This window comes from Copadichromis virginalis, linkage group LG14 (genome assembly GCF_057382275.1).
Source record: "Copadichromis virginalis isolate Kocher_CV1m ecotype Utaka linkage group LG14, C_Virginalis_male_GT1.1, whole genome shotgun sequence".
NCBI classification, from domain to species: domain Eukaryota; kingdom Metazoa; phylum Chordata; class Actinopteri; order Cichliformes; family Cichlidae; genus Copadichromis; species Copadichromis virginalis.
Window position 1 is genome coordinate 29,271,924 of NC_140631.1, and position 22,432 is coordinate 29,294,355.

Consider the following 22,432-nt stretch of genomic DNA (forward strand, 5'->3'; position numbering starts at 1 on the left):
CATCAATGAATACAGTTTATTACATAAAAATTACCACAGGTACTTCTAAGTAATCATTACACTTTTGAAGTATTCTTGGTATTAAAAAGAAACAAGAAGCCATGCATTTTGCAGCTCCAATTCCTACTTACTACACAAACTACTACAAGTTTTTTTCTGGTAAAATCATACTTCTTGAAGTTTGCATTAATAGGTTATTAACACAAACTTCTGGGGATCTTTCTACAAATTTCTGTGAATTCAATTCATTATGTATATTTTATTTTCCACATGTAGTTTTTCACTCTGAATCATAATTTTTTTTCCATACAATGTCACGACCCATTAAAGCTTTTCTTGTGTTCAGTTCTGGTCTTATCAGGATTATGTAACATTTGGGTCCAAATAGTGCAACTAACAGGCCAAAACTTGAGGCCAGGATGGCAAATGCCTCCACTGCATCTGCATGGTTTCCTGGTGAGCTGATATAAGCAGGAACAAAGGCCACCCACACAGCACAGAAGATCAGCATGCTGAATGTGATGAGTTTGGCCTCATTAAAACTATCAGGGAGATTCCTCACCAGGAATGCAATTAGAAAACTGAGGAAAGCTAGCACACCAATATAGCCCAATAACACTGAAAAACAAACAGTGGAACCAACAGCACATTCATAAACAATCTTGTTATTGTGATATTGGGTGTTTTTATGTGGAGTTGGAGAGGAAGAGACAAGCCACGTAGTGCAGATGGCTGCCTGAATAGATGTGAAAACCAAAACTGTTCCTCTCTGCTGCATAGGACCAAACCACTTCAGACTGGCTCCCCCTCCTGGCTTGGAGGCTTTGAACACAGCCAGAACAACCATGGTTTTTACCAGGATGCATGAGACACACAGCACAAAGCTGATGCCAAATGCTGCATGCCTGAGTTGGCATGTCCACATCATGGGTCGTCCAATGAACAGAAGTGAACACAGGAAACACAACTTGAGTGACAGTAATAGCTGGAAACTAAGTTCTGAATTATTGGCACGTATTATAGGTGTTTTGCGATGATAGATAAAGATCCCTAGAACAACAGCACATATGAATGTGCCCAGTAAGGAGGTTGCTGTCAAACAAATACCCAGAGGGTCGTGGTAGGAGAGGAACTCTGTCTTCTTAGGAACGCAGTAGTCACGTTGGGAGTTTGACCAAAAATCCTCTGGACAACTGGTGCACCCCAAGGAGTCTGATACAAAAGAGGGCAGATAGTGAAACACTTTGTATATTTAATATGAATTAATTAAATATGCTGTGCTGAAAGATAAATAGTTACTGCTCTTATTAGTGACTGTTCCCTCAGAACAAGGGATGCAGTCAAAGCAGCATTCGGGTTCCCCCTTCCTTCTCACCATGTGGGTACCAGGAGGACAGCTCTCACTACATACTGATCGAGGTGGCTACAAGAAGAAAGTAAAAATGATCTGCCTGAATGACATATATAACATACATGTGATAAGATATAAATGTCTGAAAAAACATATATAACCTTTTTCGAATCAAAGTTCCAGAAGATTTTGTCGTCATCAAGTATGAGTTCTTCACCTTTGAAAGCTGATCTCTTAACCTCACCCACATTCTGAACTTTAGTGCTTCCATCTGGGAGCCACAACCAGTTCATCACATCATAAATTGGCAATGCATCACCATTCTCATCAAATGACACTTGATCACCAAATGGTGTGGTAAAGTTCATCCTTTCCAAGTAATAAACAAGCTGTTTAAAAAGAATGTGTTTTATCTAACTTGCAAATAATTACAGAGCAATTGACTTAGATTGAGTGTAACCTGATATCACACCTGCCATGGCTTCAGTGACTGCAATGTGGCACAGCTGTGTTCACTGAAAGGCCCTTTTCCTGGCTTGCAATACAGCATATCATCAAGAGAATGTGCAAAAGCATAAACAGCTTTGTATACATTGTATTCAGACCGGAGGTTGGAAATGTCCAAAAATTCAGTGTCTTTTTTTTCAAGTTCTTCCTGTCCAGTGCATAGTGGACCTCCACCTTCCAACCAGCCTGGTGGAGCTGGAGCAAATCTGCACTGAAATGTGAATTCCCAAAACTGATTCACCTGAAATATATGATTGAAATATGTTTGTTAGACATAAAGAAAATATGCAATTCTTGCATATACTACAGTAAATGGTTCAACTCTTACCATGCTATTCCCATAGCTATTGTTGTGATATAGGTCAGGACGTATTTGTAACAGGAACTCCCGGAACCCTGGTATTTCTCCTCGGCGAATAGCAATGCCCAGTGTACCACCCAGGTATGGCATAAGCTGAGGGGTTTGGAGTACAGTAGCTGATGTCCAGGCTTCACTTGCCATCCACTGTAGGCCTGTCACATTTTGCCTTAGTACCTGTGCATTGTATTAAATCAAAAGTTTACAGTGATACTGAAATTTAAAAAAATAATATCATCATGAAATTCTACTAGTTTCTGGTCTGCCAAAATAAAATAATTCAATGTGATTTGTTTTCTATACACATTCACATAAATATGAAAGATACGTATTACACTTAGTGATCTTTTAAATTAGTAATAATTAAATTGTTTTAAAGCCAGACCTCTTCCATAAGCTTTATCATCCGACTCTCATGTGCAAAGACAATGACAACTCGAGCTGTGGATTTTTTCATGACATTCACGATCCTCCTGACTTCATCTGTGCTTTTGTCCCAAGGTAAAACTTCAACGTAAGCAAGGCAAATTTCACCAGACAGACTCAGCTCAGATTGTAAGGCTCTTGCTGCATGAAATCCATAATCATCATCACTGACCAGCAGGCCTGCCCAAGTCCAGCCAAAATGTTTGAGAATGTTAATCATAGCATGAACCTAAGTGAATACAGATTAAATCATTATTGCATAGGCTAGAAAAATCTTTCTTTAGCATTTCTTTTCATCAGCTTTACAGCACATCATTATGTATTCTGTTGGTAAACAGGTATTCATCAGATATATCCTTAAAAAAACTAGTTCTTTATTTTTCATTTCTTTAATTTTGGTGACGTTTACCTGGAAAGCATCACTTGGGATCGTCCTAAAGAAGGATGGATACTTTTGACGGCCACTCAGGCAGGAACATGTAGCAAAATAACTCACCTGTGAAAAATACAGACTGTATATTGTATATTATTATTGACATTAAATTTACAATTAAGTTAATATAAACAAAAATAACATGCTATGGTTAAACTGAAAACTTACCATAGGTACTCTGTACAAACCTAAGACGCTGGAGATGGCAATAGAAGGTGTAGAGGAAGAATCACCAACAATCCCTATGACTGGAGGATTTCCAACACATGTATCATCCAATATAATTTTTTCCTCTTGACCACTGACTAATGACAATGCTGCACGAAATGCAATTCCAAGTTCAACGCAGTTATCATAAAAAGTGTATCCCAGAGTCACATTTGGTAACAGGTTGGAATTTCTGTTGATTTCATCAATAGCAAAAAGCATGGTTTGTGCCAGCCTAAATCCTAGTTCATAAAACCTAAAAAGAAGAAAAAAGAGAAAGATAATTATTGAATAATACAGTAATACCGCAGACTACTTGGAAAACTTATTGCAAAACTAACAAAAAAATTACAGAAAATTAATGACGACAATTAAAGATATATTTTAATTAAAAAAAATAACAACAGATGCTTAAAAATCTATATATTATATTACTTAAAAATCAAACATGTTCCCTGGAAATATATGGCAAAGCTAGTAGTTACTAAACGAATGGCAACAATTAAACTGATAATCTGTTAAACGTACCCATGGCATGTAGGCTGTTGTGGCTTTGAGGTAAAAGACAGATGAGGAACGCTTCTAAAAAAGTGAATTGGAAACAGTCCACCCAAAACGACATCCCCACTCTTATGCATGCCATTTAGATGAAATTGTCCCTGTAACTGACAGAAGGGAAATACATGAGATGATACAGCATAAGAAAAGTAGAAATACAGCAAAATGATCAAGAGCAAATTGGTTTGTAATAATGAGCACATGACAGCTTTCTGATTTTCTGAGCCTAGTAATTATGTTTCATTGCTTTACTAATCCCTTTTATTGAAATGTTGTGTCACTTAATCTTGCACTCCACCCATTAGGGAAAAAGAATAAGAAGGGGGCAGGGCATATAATGCATTTCATATACACTGGTAAATCAATATAACAGAAGAATGATTATTCTTGGGGTTTAACCACCATACAAGATGTATAAAAGGAAAAATAAACATCAAAATTTCAATTTATGTACAGCAGGTTTTATCATGAATGTCTCAGAAAGGTCATGTTTAAAAATTCTATTCCCTATTTGATTTGTCTTTGACTGCAAAATTGCTATATAATCAGAATATTTTAGGGTTTTGTATTGATTTAGTTTTTTAAAGCCACACTAAGTGGACTTCAGTGAGCATGTATTAAAGTATCTTTTTATTTTCTATATAACTGAAAGTATTATCTCACGAATCAAAATCAAAATACTGAATTCAGGTGTTTAATCATTTCCATGGCCACAGACGTATAAACTCAAGTAAACTCAAGCAAACTCAAGAATGAATCACTTTCTAGAGCTCAGGGAATTGCAGTGTAGCACCATGATAGGATGCGTCCTATCCAACAAGCTGAGTGGTATTAAAACAAAGTTACTGTGATTGGGAATAACAGCAATTCAGCCATGAAGTGGTAGGTCATGTAAAATCACAGAGTGGCATCAGCAAGTGGACAGGAGCATAGTGGACAGAAGTTGCCAACTTTTTTGCAGAGTCAATCACTACAGAACTCCAAATTCCATGTGGCCTTCAAATTAGCTGAAGAACATTGGGTAGAGACCTTCATGGAATAGGTTTCCATGGCCAAGCAGCTAACCAACCCTTAAATTACCAACTGCAATGCAAAGCAGTGGCGTAAATTACACAGCTATTATCTGGTTCTTATATAGTGCTTTTCCATTCTACCTGATTTGCTTAATGCAACTTGCCTGATTCAAACATTCACACCCATTTATACACCCCGTGCTTTCTATTTAACATTCATTGTCCAATGGATGCATCCTTCTAAGTGTAAAGTTTGGTGGACATGAATATCACTCAAGTTGATGTTCATGTGAAGTAGATAAAGGAAGGAGATTTCAAGTCTGTCCTGCTCAAACAATCTTTCACGCTCTTTCTGTGAATACTACATGGTCTCATTTCAGGGGCACGTAAGTACTGCTGATATGAAGTAGTGAGAAATGTTTCTCATGGCCGTCTGTTTGTTTCAGCACCTACACCTACACCCCAAAAATTGCAGGTTAGTCTTGTTAGATTGTGAGATTTCCATCTGTAATGAGGGACATTTAAAAGCTGATGTGTGCCGTAAACCTGTGCATAAAGATCAGTATTTAATGTTTGATTCTCATTATCCATTGGAGCATATTGGGTGTCATCAGGACGCTACAACATAGAGCCAACACCATCCGCACAGACACATCGGCCAGGGAAGCAGAAGAACATCATATAAGAAGGCCCTGAGTAAATGTTTTCCCTGCTGGACATTTGTAAAAGCTAAAAAAAGTGCCTAAAGAAAGCTCCAGCTGATCCAGGAGAGAAGGACAGCTGCTGCCTAAGTGAAAACCTGTAGTGACCCCCTATGTATCAGGAGTATCAGAACAGTTAAGACAAACTTTCTCTGAAATTTCTCTGAAAATTCATCTCAACTTCAAATTCGTCTCTGTGGTTTTTGGGTTTTTTAAACTGATCTCACAGCCCATTGTTCATTCAGTGGGCTAGTTTCAGTCATTGTGCAAAGGTATTGTTTATAAGGTTTGGGAAACCTGCAGTTAACTGAAGAAGTCACTGGGATGAGTGACGAAACGTTTCTTCTACTGAAAATCTATTTCCAGAAAAGAAACAGAATTAAAATTTACTTACCTGGATGATTGAGCATGCTTCAAGACATGTGCACCTACACATGTATGGATGATGATCTTGGTGTCTCCTCAATGCTGATATTAGACACTGGGGGTTTTGCATTGTTGAGATGGGTTGAAATTTCCATTTGCTGTGCTTCCACATCCACAATTTTGTCTCCATAACTCTGAAAGTGAAGTTGCTCTTTCTGCATCTGAGGCTGTATCTCAGGTGGTTCCTGTAGTCTTCCATCTCATGTGCTGTTTCCTCATGTACCAGCTTGATGTAGTCCTAGCCAAAGAAAGGAATTTTATCTTTTCATCTAGAAGTAGTGTTTTCAATGAGAAAAATGTTTCATCACTCATCTAAATGACTTCCTCAGTTTCCACTGACTGCAGGTTTCCCCAACCTGCGGGCAGTGCAAGTAAATGTTTCCCACAATGAAAATGCTACCTCCAGATGAACAGAATCAAATTTCTGGAATTTCTTTAGCTGGATTACTGAGCATGGATACCAGGCTCTAAATATCCTTTCTAATGCTGTAAAGTTCTATATTTGAAAACAGTAATTTGTGGATATGGATTCTCTTTTGTGGAATAAAAAAAAAAAACTATATAAGTAAATGTTGCCTGTTTTTTGGTGTGGTTTGTGTTTGGGTGCAGGGGAGGGGTGGAGCAGTGGGTTCAGGATGTGGTGGCAGGGGAGACTGACCTACACAGCTGATTGCCATCATCTAATCATACCTCCCTATTTGAATAGAGTGTGGGGGCCCAATGAGAGAGCGGTGTTGGGCTGAGCTAGAGTGGAGGCAACTGGAGAGCTGCAAAAGCAGAAATCATGAAAAACTATGTCAATAAACATTTACTTGTCACTGTGTGAATTGGGTCCTTTTGTGTCACAAGAAAAACATTTAAAAAAATTCTTATAATATGAAAGATTTACTGTTAAAGACAGCTAAATTTGGCCTAGATGATTTTTTAAAACGTTTTTTTTTTCACCATAAACCTTTTGGGGTTATTAAGAATATTCATTAATTTTTTAAAACTGAAAATAAAAATCAATCAAAATGAAATTAACGAAACGCACAAAAAACAAAGTTCTTGGCATCCATCTAATTCCCTTATAGTATTTGCACTGGACAGGAAATGTAGTATATTTTAGACCCTCCCCCTGCTACGTCTTTTTCCCAGATGGGTGGTGTGCAAGATTAGTCAACACTTTCCAACAAAAGGGAGTGACAAGACAATAAAACCTAATTACTAGACTCAGAAAATTAGAAATCTATCATGTGGTTATTATTACAAACCATTTTGCTCATTTTGCTTTATTTCTCTTTATCTTATGCTGTATCATCTTCTGATATCATCTCTCCCTCCTGTCAATTACAGGGACAATTTAATCTAAATGGGAATAAAAAAACTGGAGATGTCATTCTGGGTGGACTCTTTCCAGTCCACTTTTTTACAAGTGTTCCTGACCTGTCTTTTATCTCAGACCCCCAACAGCCTAAATGCCATGGGTAAGTATGACAGGGTGGGAAAAAAAACAAGAAGAAAGAAGAAAATGGGGAAAATCAGTGCCAATGTCAATATGCATTTTATTACCAAAGTATACTTTGTGTATTAATACATTTGTGAAAAAAAATATGTTTCTTGGCTGAAGCATCTGTTTTGGTTTTTTTTTAATTAAAATATATCTTTAATTGTTGTCATTAATTTTCTGTAATTCTTTTGTTAGTTTTGCAATAAGTTTTCCAAGTATTCTGCTGTATTACTGTATTATTCAATAATTATCTCTCTCTTTTTTCTTCTTTTTAGTTTTTATGAACTAGGATTTAGACTGGCACAAACCATGGCTTTTGCTATTGATGAGATCAACAGCAACTCCAATCTGCTACCTAATGTCACTCTGGGATACACTCTTTATGATAACTGCATCAACCTTGGAATTGGATTCCGTGCAGCATTGTCTTTAGCCAGTGGTCAAGAGGAAAAAATTATATTAGATAATACATGTATTGGAAATCCTCCAGTCTTAGGGATTGTTGGTGATTCTCCCTCGGCACACTCTACTGCTATCTCAAGCATTTTAGGTTTGTACAGAGTACCTATGGTAAGTCATCTGCTTAGCAAGAAACAGTGTTGCTGGATCATTTTAATGTAACTGCAATTTTAAAGCCACTTGTCAAAACCGACTTAGTTTACACAACAAAATTGAAAAACTGCAGTATTTAGGTTTTTACATATTTCTACAATATACAGTCTGTAATTTTCACAGGTGAGTTACTTTTCCACGTGTTCCTGCCTGAGTAACCATCAAAAATATCCATCCTTCTTTAGGACGATCCCAAGTGATGTCTTCCAGGTGAAAATCTTTCAGTAATCTTTCATTATTGTGTGTCAAGACTGTGCTATTACACGCTATTTTATTATTGTGTGGCTTCAGTGAAGATAATGGTTATAGATTTAAAGATTTTCCTTGTCTTTGCAATAATGTTTTAATCTGTATTCACTTAGGTTCGTGCTATGATTCACATTCTAAAACATTTTGGCTGGACTTGGGCAGGTCTGCTCGTCAGTGATGATGACTATGGACTTCATGCAGCAAGATTCTTACAATCTGAGCTCAGTCGGTCTGGTGAAGGTTGCCTTGCTTACTTCGAGGTTTTACCTTGGGACAAAGACGCAGATGAACTGAGGAGGATTGTGAATGTGATGAAAACCTCTACTGCTCGAGTTGTCATTATTTTTGCACATGAGAGTGGCATGATAAACCTCATGGAAGAGGTTCGGATATAAAACAATTACATTTTTACTAATTACTAAGATTTCATTTATTACATTGTGTAAAACATGTCGTGTGTTTGTGTGAATGAGTAAAGAAAGCTAGTCACCTGGAGGTATTTTCCAAGATCAGCAACTACTTGAATGGTATAATAATGTCCCTATTCCAGTATCACTTTATACATTTGGTATAATACAATGCACAGGTAGTGAGGCAAAATGTAACTGGCCTACAGTGGATGGCCAGTGAAGCCTGGACAGCAGCTGCTGTGCTCCAAACACCTCAGCTTATGCCATACCTGGGTGGTACACTGGGTATTGCCATTCGTCATGGGGAAATACCAGGGCTCAGGGAATTCCTGTTAAAAACACGTCCCAATCTACATCACAACAATAGCTATGGGAATAGCATGGTGAGTATTTATACTTTACTATGGTATGTGCAAGAACCCTATATTATCATAATTCATATTTATAAGATCTAAATATTTCAGGTGAATCAGTTTTGGGAATTCACATTTCAGTGCAGATTTGCACCAGCTCCACCAGGCTGGCTGGAAGGTGGAGGTGCATTATGCACTGGAAAGGAAGATCTAGAAAAAGTAGACACTGAATTTTTGGACATTTCTAACCTGCGGCCTGAGTACAATGTGTATAAAGCTGTGTATGCTTTTGCACATTCTCTTGATGACATGCTCCAGTGCGTGCCAGGAAGAGGGCCTTTCAGTGGACACAACTGTGCCACGTTGCAGTCACTGGAGCCATGGCAGGTGTGATATCAAACTACCCTCCACCTATGAATAAATTGTTTGCTTGTAATTACTTTCAGAGCAAAATTCACCATGTAGGATGAAATACAATGCCATATTAGTTTAATGGTAAAAAAGCTGGAAGAAGCTAAGAGGATTTTCTGTGCTCCTCTATTTCTGTACACCTGATATAAAGTAGTTTTAATGTATTTAGATCAGAATCAGAATACTCTATTAATCCCTAAGGAAATTATGTGGTTACAGTTGCTCCAAGATAATGACAGTAGCAGACTGAACTAAATTAAATAAATATATTAAATAGTTCAGAGTATATGAAATAGCTCTAAATAAATAAACTACTACCTCTTTTAAATAACAGAAAAACAAACCATCCTTATGTTGTAATTATTGTATGTGTAGTTGTTTTTTTTAACTGTGTAATAACATTCAACATTGCTATCAATACATTTTTCAAAAAATGCCTCTCTGTGCAAAATGGGTTCAAAAACATAAACAACTGTGGGATACTGTTTGTTCATGAATTGAATTGAGGGGAACAAATTGCAGCAGGATCAGGCTGATATTATTTGTATCCCACTGTAACTTTACTGTATAAAGAGCTAACATCTCCATAATATCAGGAGTAGTTAGTCATTATAAGAAGTGTTTGTGAACTAAAAATCAAGAATGTGGAATACTGTTTGTCTGTGATTTGGACAGCCCAGTGAGTGCTCCCAACGCAGGGGAAACAAATTCTGTCGGGGATACCTACCTTCGCACTAGGACTGGGTATCGTCACTAATTTCTATAATTGATTCCGATTCGATTCAATTCAATTTTGACTGGGACAGTCAGAAATATTATAATTTTGATCATTTATCAGTACTGACACTTGTGAGACTTCATCAGAGATGTACACCAGATGCCTTCGTGTCAACGTAACTGAGGATAAAACACAGAAAAACAAGGAGGAAGGAGATTTTCCTGGCCTGGCTTTTTATATAGCAGATAACCCCCTTAAATATATTCTGGATTAAATCAAAAACTGAAGAAAACCATGAATCAACATATGAACATTACCACATGCTGCTGAAGTGAACACAACAGTAGACTTTTGCGTAATAAGCAAGGAACTAAAGCAAAAAACCCAAGATTTTTAGATGGGAAACTGTCCTTGAAATACACAGAGAGAGAGAGAGCTGTGTAGGAAGTGGGGTTTTACTGTGGTAGAAGCAAAACAGCCAAAGTAAGAGGGAATTAATGACAATGTTTATCAAATGTGAAGCATAGTTTGGATCTTTTTTGCCGCTGGTTCAGTGAATTTTGGTCAGAGAGTTACAAAACCTGCAACATCAGAAGCTGTGAGACAGGCTTTCAGTACCAATGGCGTGTCTGTGTACCTGCCGTCGGGGGAGAAAGCTGGCATCTCACAGATTCTGATGCGTCGGGTCCGCACTTTATGTTTACATCTTTCTGTGGAATCCGTTTACCTGCACTCATTTGCTGTTTTAGCTGTTTGGTGGTTGTTGATATAGTTTTGTGAGCTTTAACCTGAGATCCTGGCATTTCTGGCAATAGACATTTATATTTAAAAATTAATTCAGGATTTAATAGATCGATCGCAAAATTGATCATTGAAACCCACCCTTACTTGGCACCACCGTTGTACAGGTAAAGCCAAAGGTGAGATATGCTTCATCATATTTTTCTTTGGCTTTGAAGGAAGTTGGTTTGGAAGCATATTTGGCGATGCTTCATCTTCTGTCTTGCGTTTCTGTGAGAGACCCGTCAAAAAACATGTCCATTATGCTATCAGTGTCCAATCATTCTTTTTTTAATTCATTCCGCGCCCCTCTGCAATGGCTCTGCACCCCCCACTTTGGGAACCACTGTTGCCATGTTGGGGAGATAATTTAGACATTTAAACAATCTTTGGACACAGAAGGACACATCTAAAACCTGCAGGACACCAGCCCTTGAGGCCTGGAGTTGGTTCATTTATTGAGTTGGCATCGGCGACTCTCAACCTGCTGTTCCAGCATGCATAGAGGATGACACTGGCCACAGCAGACTAAAAAAGATTTGATTTACTATACTGTGTAAAACGTGTTGTATACCAGGTCACTTACCAGAGAGTTCACTGACCTGTATACATGTATACAGGTTATTAGTGAAATACCTTGTATGATTAATTAATTCCTATATTTAATTATAATAGGTGTAATACTTTATTTTATTTCTTTTAACAGCTTCTTTATTACTTGGAAAGGGTGAACTTTACCACACCATTTGGTGATCAAGTGTCATTTGATGAGAATGGCGATGTGGTGCCAATTTACGATGTGATGAACTGGTTGTGGCTCCCAGATGGAAGCACTGAAGTTCAGAATGTGGGTGAGGTTAAGAGGTCAGCTTTCAAAGGTGAAGAACTCATACTTGATGAAGACAAAATCTTCTGGAACTTTGATTCGAGAAAGGTTATATATGTTTCTTCAGACATTTATATTTTATCACATGTACAGTAAATATTATTCTGGCAGTCAATATTTAATTTTGTTCTATAGCCACCTCGATCAGTATGTAGTGAGAGCTGTCCTCCTGGTACCCACATGGTGAGAAAGAAGTGGGAGCCCAAATGCTGCTTTGACTGCATCCCTTGTTCTGAGGGAAAAATTACTAATAAAAGCAGTAGGTGTTTATCTTTCAACATGGCATATTTCATTTTTTTTCAGTGAAATAAAGTATGCATTTCACCATCTTCTTCTTTTTAGACTCATTTGAGTGCACCAGTTGTCCAGAGGATTTTTGGTCAAACCCCCAGCGTGACTACTGCGTTCCCAAGAAGACAGAGTTCCTCTCCTACCATGAGCCTCTGGGTATTTGTTTGGCAGCAACTTCACTGCTCGGCACATTCATATGTGCTGTTGTTCTAGGGATCTTTTTCTACCATCGCAGAACACCTATAATACGTGCCAGCAATTCGGAACTTAGTTTCCAGCTTTTGCTGTCACTCAAGTTGTGTTTCCTGTGTTCACTTCTGTTCATTGGACGACCCATGATGTGGACATGCCAACTCAGACATGCAGCATTTGGGATCAGCTTTGTGCTGTGTGTCTCATGCATCCTAGTAAAAACCATGGTTGTTCTGGCTGTGTTCAAAGCCTCCAAGCCAGGAGGGGGAGCCAGTCTGAAGTGGTTTGGTGCTATGCAGCAGAGAGGAACAGTTCTGTTTCTTACAGCTATACAGGCAGCCATTTGCACTACCTGGCTTGTTTCTTCCTCTCCAACTCCACATAAAAACACCCAATACCACAATGACAAGATAGTGTATGAGTGTGCAGTTGGGTCCACTGTTGGTTTTGCAGTGTTATTGGGCTATATTGGCGTTCTGGCTGTCCTCAGTTTTCTAATTGCATTCCTGGTGAGGAATCTCCCTGATAGTTTTAATGAGGCCAAGCTCATCACATTCAGCATGCTGATCTTCTGTGCTGTGTGGGTGGCCTTTGTTCCTGTTTATATCAGTTCACCTGGAAATCGTGCAGATGCAGTGGAGGTATTTGCCATCCTGGCCTCAGGTTTTGGACTGTTAATCACACTGTTTGGACCCAAATGTTACATAATAATAATGAGACCAGAACTAAACACTAAAAGAGCAATAATGTGTCGTGGGAGTGAATCATAATATTTTTTCCATACATAACAGAAAATTACATGCAGAAAGATATATAGATATAAATAATACATATAACCAAACATACTGAATCTTGAAAAAAACTTTTTTCCACTTCCATCATGAAAGTGAGAAGATGCAAAAACAGTTATTTTACTCTACTACTATTTTTTTTTCATGATGGAGTTAAAATATAAAGCACTCACACTTCTCAAATGCTATTAACTCTTAACAGTTAAATTTAAACTTATACATCATTAAACTATAAATTACTTTCTCTCAATAAAACATTTCAATATGGATCCACCCAGAATTCATAGTATACTTGTGTTTAATTTGCATATCTGTAATTATGGAATTATTGTATATCAGGAACTGATGTGTACTAAGAAACACTTTTTGACGTGAAAGCACATATCGCTCTTACTCTCAACAAGCAGCGGGTGCTGCCGTAGGCACCACACCCGTACCAAGGCGCTCACAGGGAGCGGATAGTCCTTACGTAGCAGTTGCCCCCAGCTGCTGTCAGAGCAGGAGATGTTCACCCCTACGCGTCCAAACTGCAAGTGAATTGCGCATGAGCAAAGCCGCTGCTCCCGCCCTGACTGTAACACACAGGGCGGGAGCAGCGGTAAATGCATATTTTTCTTTGTCTAAAATAAATCAATGCACTAAAATCCATCATTCCAATCATTGCAAACTTAGAAATTGGATTACCTTGCAGAACCTTAATTCCATTTGTACAACCGATATGGACCGAAGCTGTCTGGTGAGGCTTGCTATGAACACCAGCTGGCTGATAATATTTTGCAGCTTTTTGGCACATCAGCTGCTTGATCATTATAGTCAAGTGCTACAGTTGCTGAACCTACCATAGAGAATCTTCACCAAAATGAGGATGGCCCACTCTTTCTGTGAGCCAGCACAGCCTATGTGTGTGGAGGGTTGTCTGAAAAAACACAAAACAAAAAACAATTAGCCTGAATAAGGACAAGACTAGTTCCCATGATTATTTCACATTGCCACTGTTTTTTCTATTGCCTCTTTTTTGTCCATTTCAATTGTTAATGTAGTTTGTTAACAATGTTATGGTTAAATTGTTCTTCTTTTACTGTTACTTTTGGTGGATCATAGGTTTAAAACTACTTAAAAAGACACACACACACACACACACAAAGTAACTCGGGCCAGAGTTCCTACTTCAGGTCACTTTTGCCGGTCCGAAGCCTGGATAAAGGAGCAGTGTTGGAATTATGACATTAAAAAAACAATAATTGCTAAAAGAAATTTAATTTGTAGTTCTAAATATATTCTAAATGCATTTAAGGTGTTTTTTGCTCACTTGATGTCTCTTCTACAATGTTATTTCTCTCTTTTACAGCGTCGGTTACAATTACATAAGCATAATCAATTATGCAAATTATGCAATAATGTCATTAAGCGACTTCTAGCGACTTTTAGGACAATGATTTTCCTTATTGAGGAGTTGGCAACACTGCTTTACAGGGATAGAAAAGGTGATAGTGAGAAGTAAGAGAGAAAAGAGACAAGATAGATAGGAGAGTGGGAAGTGGGGCGCCAGATCTGGCTGTCCACACCTCCACGCCAGATTGGGCTGTAGACTCTACCTCCCTGTTGCATCCCATAAAGGACATTCCTCCTCAAACATATCTGTCCTGAATGATATCTCATTTCATTTTTAATTCCTATCAAAATGTATAATCTGTAATCTATTAAGATATTTTAACTAGCCAAAAAGATTGCTTTCCCAAAGCAATCCATGGCTGTACAGGCGAGTTAACTGAAGCTCAGTCACACGGTTAAGTAGGAAAAAAAAATATGTAGCAGCTGGCAGTGACTTACAAGAGGCAGGTGTGGCTGACTCCAGCGCGGAAACACTTCCGGGTCAGATGGCGCTCGGAACCCAAACTTCCAGGGACATGCAAGTCCCACACAAAACACACATAACAGGGAGACAGAGATGGGAGGGGAGTAGAAATATAAACATAAACACCAAAACAGGCAGGTCGGCCGGTGAGGACTGCTAGACCATGACAGATGGAGTGTAATCTGATATCACACCTCCCGTGGCTCCAGTGTTTGCAATGTGGCACAGCTGTGTTGCCTGAATGGCCCTCTTCCTGTCTTGTACCTCAGCATGTCATCAAGGGAATATGCCAGCACATACACAACGTTAAACACATTGTACTCAGATCCGAGGTTGGAAATGTCCAAGAACTCAGTGTTCCTATTTTCTTGATCCCCCTTTCCAGTGCATAGTGCTCCTCCATCTTCCACACAGCCTTATGTAGCTGGTGCAAATCTGTACTGAAATGTGAATTCCCAAAAATGGTTCAGAGGAACTGACTGATCGTCAAAAGTATCCATCCTTCTCTAGGACAATACCAAGTGATGCTTTCCAGGTAAACATCACCAAAATTAAAACAATAAAAAATAAAGAACTAAAGTATTTTTAAGCATATACCTGATGTATACCTGTTTTCCAACAGAATACATAATGATGTGCTGTAAAGCTGATGAAAAGTAACTCTAATGAAAGATTTTTCTAGACTATGCACCTCTGTTCTGATCTGTATTCACATAGGTAAGTGCTATGATTCAGATTCTAAAACATTTTGGCTGGACTTGGGCAGGTTTGCTCATCAATAATGATGATTATGGACATAATGCAGCAAGATCCTTACAATCTGAGCTCAGTCGGTCTGGTGAAGGTTGCCTGGCGTACTTTGAGGTTTTGCCTCGGGACAAAAACACAGATGAAGTCAGGAGGATTGTGAATGTCATGAAAAAATCCACAGCTCGAGTTGTAATTGTCTTTGCATATGAGAGTCACCTTATGAATGAGGTCTGGCTTTACAACAATTTTATTATTAATAATTATAAAGATTTGAATTAACTATAGTGTGTAAAACATTTTGTGATTCACCTGAAATTTATTGAAAATGTTACAAACAATTAAATTAAAAACAATAATATTAAGAAATTCTTGCAACTACTATAGTAGTAGTAGTACCATGTTGTTTCCACAGCTGTTGTTGTGTTGTATGTCAGGACTTATTTGTAACAGATTTGTAACTTTTTCATAACAGAAAATTACATGCAGAAAGATATATAGATATAAATAATACATATAACCAAACATACTGAATCTTGAAAAAAACTTTTTTCCACTTCCATCATGAAAGTGAGAAGATGCAAAAACAGTTATTTTACTCTACTACTATTTTTTTTTCATGATGGAGTTAAAATATAAAGCACTCACACTTCTCAAATGCTATTAACTCTTAACAGTTAAATTTAAACTTATACATCATTAAACTATAAATTACTTTCTCTCAATAAAACATTTCAATATGGATCCACCCAGAATTCATAGTATACTTGTGTTTAATTTGCATATCTGTAATTATGGAATTATTGTATATCAGGAACTGATGTGTACTAAGAAACACTTTTTGACGTGAAAGCACATATCGCTCTTACTCTCAACAAGCAGCGGGTGCTGCCGTAGGCACCACACCCGTACCAAGGCGCTCACAGGGAGCGGATAGTCCTTACGTAGCAGTTGCCCCCAGCTGCTGTCAGAGCAGGAGATGTTCACCCCTACGCGTCCAAACTGCAAGTGAATTGCGCATGAGCAAAGCCGCTGCTCCCGCCCTGACTGTAACACACAGGGCGGGAGCAGCGGTAAATGCATATTTTTCTTTGTCTAAAATAAATCAATGCACTAAAATCCATCATTCCAATCATTGCAAACTTAGAAATTGGATTACCTTGCAGAACCTTAATTCCATTTGTACAACCGATATGGACCGAAGCTGTCTGGTGAGGCTTGCTATGAACACCAGCTGGCTGATAATATTTTGCAGCTTTTTGGCACATCAGCTGCTTGATCATTATAGTCAAGTGCTACAGTTGCTGAACCTACCATAGAGAATCTTCACCAAAATGAGGATGGCCCACTCTTTCTGTGAGCCAGCACAGCCTATGTGTGTGGAGGGTTGTCTGAAAAAACACAAAACAAAAAACAATTAGCCTGAATAAGGACAAGACTAGTTCCCATGATTATTTCACATTGCCACTGTTTTTTCTATTGCCTCTTTTTTGTCCATTTCAATTGTTAATGTAGTTTGTTAACAATGTTATGGTTAAATTGTTCTTCTTTTACTGTTACTTTTGGTGGATCATAGGTTTAAAACTACTTAAAAAGACACACACACACACACACACAAAGTAACTCGGGCCAGAGTTCCTACTTCAGGTCACTTTTGCCGGTCCGAAGCCTGGATAAAGGAGCAGTGTTGGAATTATGACATTAAAAAAACAATAATTGCTAAAAGAAATTTAATTTGTAGTTCTAAATATATTCTAAATGCATTTAAGGTGTTTTTTGCTCACTTGATGTCTCTTCTACAATGTTATTTCTCTCTTTTACAGCGTCGGTTACAATTACATAAGCATAATCAATTATGCAAATTATGCAATAATGTCATTAAGCGACTTCTAGCGACTTTTAGGACAATGATTTTCCTTATTGAGGAGTTGGCAACACTGCTTTACAGGGATAGAAAAGGTGATAGTGAGAAGTAAGAGAGAAAAGAGACAAGATAGATAGGAGAGTGGGAAGTGGGGCGCCAGATCTGGCTGTCCACACCTCCACGCCAGATTGGGCTGTAGACTCTACCTCCCTGTTGCATCCCATAAAGGACATTCCTCCTCAAACATATCTGTCCTGAATGATATCTCATTTCATTTTTAATTCCTATCAAAATGTATAATCTGTAATCTATTAAGATATTTTAACTAGCCAAAAAGATTGCTTTCCCAAAGCAATCCATGGCTGTACAGGCGAGTTAACTGAAGCTCAGTCACACGGTTAAGTAGGAAAAAAAAATATGTAGCAGCTGGCAGTGACTTACAAGAGGCAGGTGTGGCTGACTCCAGCGCGGAAACACTTCCGGGTCAGATGGCGCTCGGAACCCAAACTTCCAGGGACATGCAAGTCCCACACAAAACACACATAACAGGGAGACAGAGATGGGAGGGGAGTAGAAATATAAACATAAACACCAAAACAGGCAGGTCGGCCGGTGAGGACTGCTAGACCATGACAGATGGAGTGTAATCTGATATCACACCTCCCGTGGCTCCAGTGTTTGCAATGTGGCACAGCTGTGTTGCCTGAATGGCCCTCTTCCTGTCTTGTACCTCAGCATGTCATCAAGGGAATATGCCAGCACATACACAACGTTAAACACATTGTACTCAGATCCGAGGTTGGAAATGTCCAAGAACTCAGTGTTCCTATTTTCTTGATCCCCCTTTCCAGTGCATAGTGCTCCTCCATCTTCCACACAGCCTTATGTAGCTGGTGCAAATCTGTACTGAAATGTGAATTCCCAAAAATGGTTCAGAGGAACTGACTGATCGTCAAAAGTATCCATCCTTCTCTAGGACAATACCAAGTGATGCTTTCCAGGTAAACATCACCAAAATTAAAACAATAAAAAATAAAGAACTAAAGTATTTTTAAGCATATACCTGATGTATACCTGTTTTCCAACAGAATACATAATGATGTGCTGTAAAGCTGATGAAAAGTAACTCTAATGAAAGATTTTTCTAGACTATGCACCTCTGTTCTGATCTGTATTCACATAGGTAAGTGCTATGATTCAGATTCTAAAACATTTTGGCTGGACTTGGGCAGGTTTGCTCATCAATAATGATGATTATGGACATAATGCAGCAAGATCCTTACAATCTGAGCTCAGTCGGTCTGGTGAAGGTTGCCTGGCGTACTTTGAGGTTTTGCCTCGGGACAAAAACACAGATGAAGTCAGGAGGATTGTGAATGTCATGAAAAAATCCACAGCTCGAGTTGTAATTGTCTTTGCATATGAGAGTCACCTTATGAATGAGGTCTGGCTTTACAACAATTTTATTATTAATAATTATAAAGATTTGAATTAACTATAGTGTGTAAAACATTTTGTGATTCACCTGAAATTTATTGAAAATGTTACAAACAATTAAATTAAAAACAATAATATTAAGAAATTCTTGCAACTACTATAGTAGTAGTAGTACCATGTTGTTTCCACAGCTGTTGTTGTGTTGTATGTCAGGACTTATTTGTAACAGATTTGTAACTTTTTCTGCTGCCTCACTGCTGCCTCATTTTATATATTTTGTGCTGTGATAAATGAGCCTCAGTGAATTCAACTGTTAAAGAGTTTTCTCATTTAGAACCAGTGTAAGTCTATCATGTTCACTCCCATTTTGAGACTGACTGAGCCAGCAGTATTTAAGACCAGCAATCAGCCTTTGCCAAAACATCTGCTTACCCATTAGCTTCCTGGACAATCATTCAACCTTGCAATAGCCACACTCTGTCATGGTCCTGGGCCGTGTTGGCCCAGTATTCTTAGTTCTCTTGTATTTTTGTATTTAGTTCCCTGTTTAGGTTCTGTTTCCTGAGTTGCCCTGTTATGTTGTTCCCTGTGTGTTTTCCCTTCGTGGCTTTTACCCCCTGTGTGCCCCTCTGTGTATCTGTGAGCCCTCGTCTCTCCTTATGTTTTATTCCATGTTTCCCCTGCCCGTTATGTCTGTGTTTTCCCCGTGCTCTCTCTCCTCCTGTCTGAACCTCTGTACTTCCTGTTTGACTCTGCCCGTCTCCCGTCAGTGTTATGTTCACCCCGCCCTGTCTCGTTATGGTTATCTGTGTCAGCTGTGTTCCCCGTGTGTTCCCACTTTCCTCGTTAACCCTCTGTGTATTTCTGTCTGCGTCTCCCTCTGTTCGGCGTCGCGTTCTCCCTCATTGCTGTGTGGATTCCCTGTGTCTCCCTACGAGTGTTAGTTTATTGATTCCCAGTTTAGTTGAGTTCTGTATTTCCTATGTTCTGCCTGTCAGCAATAAAGCTGCTTTTGAGTTCATCCCCGTGTTTGTGAATCTTGCGATTGGGTCCTCCTCCCGCCTGCCACACAGCCGATCCATGACAGAAGAACGCGACCACGACATGGACCCAGCGATTCACAACCCCTCCGCTGACCTCCGGGAGGATCTGATTTATACAGTGGAGTATCACTGTCAGGAGTGGGTGGCGCTGCCCGAGGGTGAGTACCGGGAGACCGTAGCCGTCCGTCTACAGCGGATGGTGTCCGGACTCCCTTGGCTATTCGGCGCGCTCCGCCCCCACATCCAGGACTTCCTCGTCTCCACTGTAGGCGTCCTCCTGGAGCAGTCGCTCCTGTACGAAGAGCCGGAGGATGTTCAGCCCGGCCTGCTGACGGATTCGCGGCCCGGCTCGTCTCCTCCCCCTTCCCGGAGAAAACGGCGTCCCCGCCGTCGCCGTTCCCGAGCAGCGGAGCAGTTTTCACCCCTGGGAGAGAGTGACCGTGTGTCACACTCTCAGCCCGAGCCTTCGGATCCCGGACTCCATAACTCATGCACTACTGTGAGTGGCTCCGTTTTCCCCGCCGTTGTGTTACCTGACTCGGATAATTCCGCCGCTTTTTGTTCGGACTCCAGAGACGCTGTACAGCGAGGCACCTCAGTGTCAGATTATTCAGCCGTAGCTCTCACCAGTGATCTTTGTGTTTCTGAGCCATCAGATTCTTGTAATGCTCGCAGTTTCTCCTTTGTTTCAGCCGGTATGAATGCTTCCCCTGTTGAGTTAACTGAACCTAAGACTGTTATTTCACGCCAGACTCCCCTACATACTGCTACCAGCATTGTAGCCCCGCAGAACTGTTTTGCTCAGCCTTTGGATTCTAAGGTTTCCCAGTCTGAGCTCAGCCACACACAGTCAGTATCATCAGCTCTAGATGTAACAGTGCATGCTGAGAAACACATACCCCCTGAAACCGTGTGTTCTATAGCTAATGCTCCTCCTAGTGACTGTTTCATGTTCCAGCCTATTTTGTCTTTAGACATTTCTGATGTTTCCCAGCCAACTCCTCAACCAGCCATTGCCTTCTTGGCTCCTCAAAGAGACACTGAGACCTGTTTAGCTGAGCCAGCCATCTTAACGTCTACGCCTAGCGTTCTGCCTGAGCCAGGTGACACAGAGACTATTAGCCATTCCTCTGCTACGAACAGTTTAATCTTTAAACCAGCTCTTGTGTCTGTGACTCCCAGTGTGGTTCCTTCAGTTTCTCAGGCTGTGGTTTTTTCTGTGCCACAACTCGAAAGTGCTAACTCGGATGCTACCTGCGTAACCTCACCTTCTCTCGTGCCTGCTAAGCAAGAGACTGTTTCTGTTTTTCCTCGTGGACTCCTTGAAACTGTGTATTCAATGCCTGCTAAGGTTAAGAGCCGCAAGGCTTCATTCGCTATACTCGGACTGGCAAGAGATTTAGGTTTGAGCACTGCAGAGCTGTTTGCACAGGTTAACTTTTCTGTTCCCCGGTCATGTCAGTTTGACTCTGTGCGCCATGCTTTTCGGCCAAGTTCCATGGACTCTGTGTGTGCTACGTCTCGGGCTAAGTTCTGTACAATTGTGTGTAGTGTTGTTTCACATCCCGGTTATCCAGACGCTGCTTGTGTGAGTTCTCCAGTGTCTGTTACTGCTCCCGAACTCCGCTCTCCGCCTCCAGTTCCTGTAACCAGGGCAGCGCGGGCCCAGCTCTCCCTTGCACCCGTATCAGCTCCTTGGGTGAGGGTGGCTGAGGTCCAGCTGGTCCCTGCTTCTATCCCCAGCCTGGCAGAGGCTCCGTTCATCCCGGCACCCGTACCTACCCCTCGGGTGGGGTTGATGGACACCCAGCCGTCGCCTGTGCCTGTTCCGGTTCCCCGGGTGAGGTCAGCCGTGACCCTGCCGACTCCTGCACCCGTCTCAGTTCCTCGGGTGGGAGCGACAGAGGTCCAGCTAGCTCCTGCACCCACACCGGCCCCCAGGGTAAAGGCAGCCAGAACCCAGCTCGTCCCTGCACCCGTATCTGTTTCTCGGGTGGGGATGGCTGGTGTTCGGCCAGGCCTAGCACCCGTTCAACCCAGAGTCAGACACCTGCTCAACCACAAGCGCAACTACCACTACAACTGCCATTTCTGTCCATAATGCAGTCAGTAGCTCAGTTATTAGCACAGTTTCTTGTTTTGTCACCAGTCCAGTCTTTATCACAGTTCGCAGCTCCATTACCCGTTCTGTTACCACCTCAGTTTCTTGCTCCAGTGCCTGTTTGGTTATCAGCTCAGTCATTAACTCTGTCACCAGCACAGTTAGTAGCTCAGCAACCTGTTCAGTTACTGCCAACCTCAGCTGGGAGCCTTTGTGAGCTTTC

At 40.2% G+C, this 22,432-nt stretch overlaps 2 protein-coding genes across 2 annotated transcripts; one reads left to right on the plus strand and one right to left on the minus strand.

The window, feature by feature from the left end:
* Nucleotides 1-280: 280 nt before the first annotated feature.
* Nucleotides 281-3,920, minus strand: LOC146694230 (extracellular calcium-sensing receptor-like). Its single transcript, XM_085478723.1, has 9 exons — nt 3,811-3,920; nt 3,244-3,538; nt 3,052-3,138; nt 2,602-2,871; nt 2,187-2,393; nt 1,824-2,099; nt 1,513-1,740; nt 1,300-1,423; nt 281-1,212 (listed from the first exon to the last, which is right to left on the minus strand). Exons 1-9 carry the CDS (start codon nt 3,918-3,920, stop codon nt 281-283), a joined length of 2,529 nt encoding a protein of 842 aa, XP_085334849.1.
* A 3,359-nt stretch (nt 3,921-7,279) lies between these two features.
* Nucleotides 7,280-13,141, plus strand: LOC146694231 (extracellular calcium-sensing receptor-like). The gene is made up of 9 exons (XM_085478855.1): nt 7,280-7,446; nt 7,745-8,039; nt 8,205-8,291; nt 8,444-8,713; nt 8,917-9,123; nt 9,205-9,480; nt 11,709-11,936; nt 12,024-12,147; nt 12,231-13,141. Exons 2-9 carry the CDS (start codon nt 7,779-7,781, stop codon nt 13,139-13,141), a joined length of 2,364 nt encoding a protein of 787 aa, XP_085334981.1. The 5' UTR covers nt 7,280-7,446; nt 7,745-7,778.
* Nucleotides 13,142-22,432: the final 9,291 nt, after the last annotated feature.

Coding starts and splice junctions, on each gene's coding strand:
- LOC146694230 (XM_085478723.1), bottom strand. CDS start 3,920: ATGCATAAGAGTGGGGATGTCGTTTTGGGTGGACTGTTTCCAATTCAC. Junction 3,139..3,243: donor GTTTGTACAGAGTACCTATG/GTAAGTTTTCAG, acceptor TATTTTTCACAG/GTGAGTTATTTTGCTACATG. Junction 1,213..1,299: donor AACAGTCACTAATAAGAGCA/GTAACTATTTAT, acceptor CTTTTGTATCAG/ACTCCTTGGGGTGCACCAGT.
- LOC146694231 (XM_085478855.1), top strand. CDS start 7,779: ATGGCTTTTGCTATTGATGAGATCAACAGCAACTCCAATCTGCTACCT. Junction 8,714..8,916: donor TGATAAACCTCATGGAAGAG/GTTCGGATATAA, acceptor TACAATGCACAG/GTAGTGAGGCAAAATGTAAC. Junction 11,937..12,023: donor GGAACTTTGATTCGAGAAAG/GTTATATATGTT, acceptor TTTGTTCTATAG/CCACCTCGATCAGTATGTAG.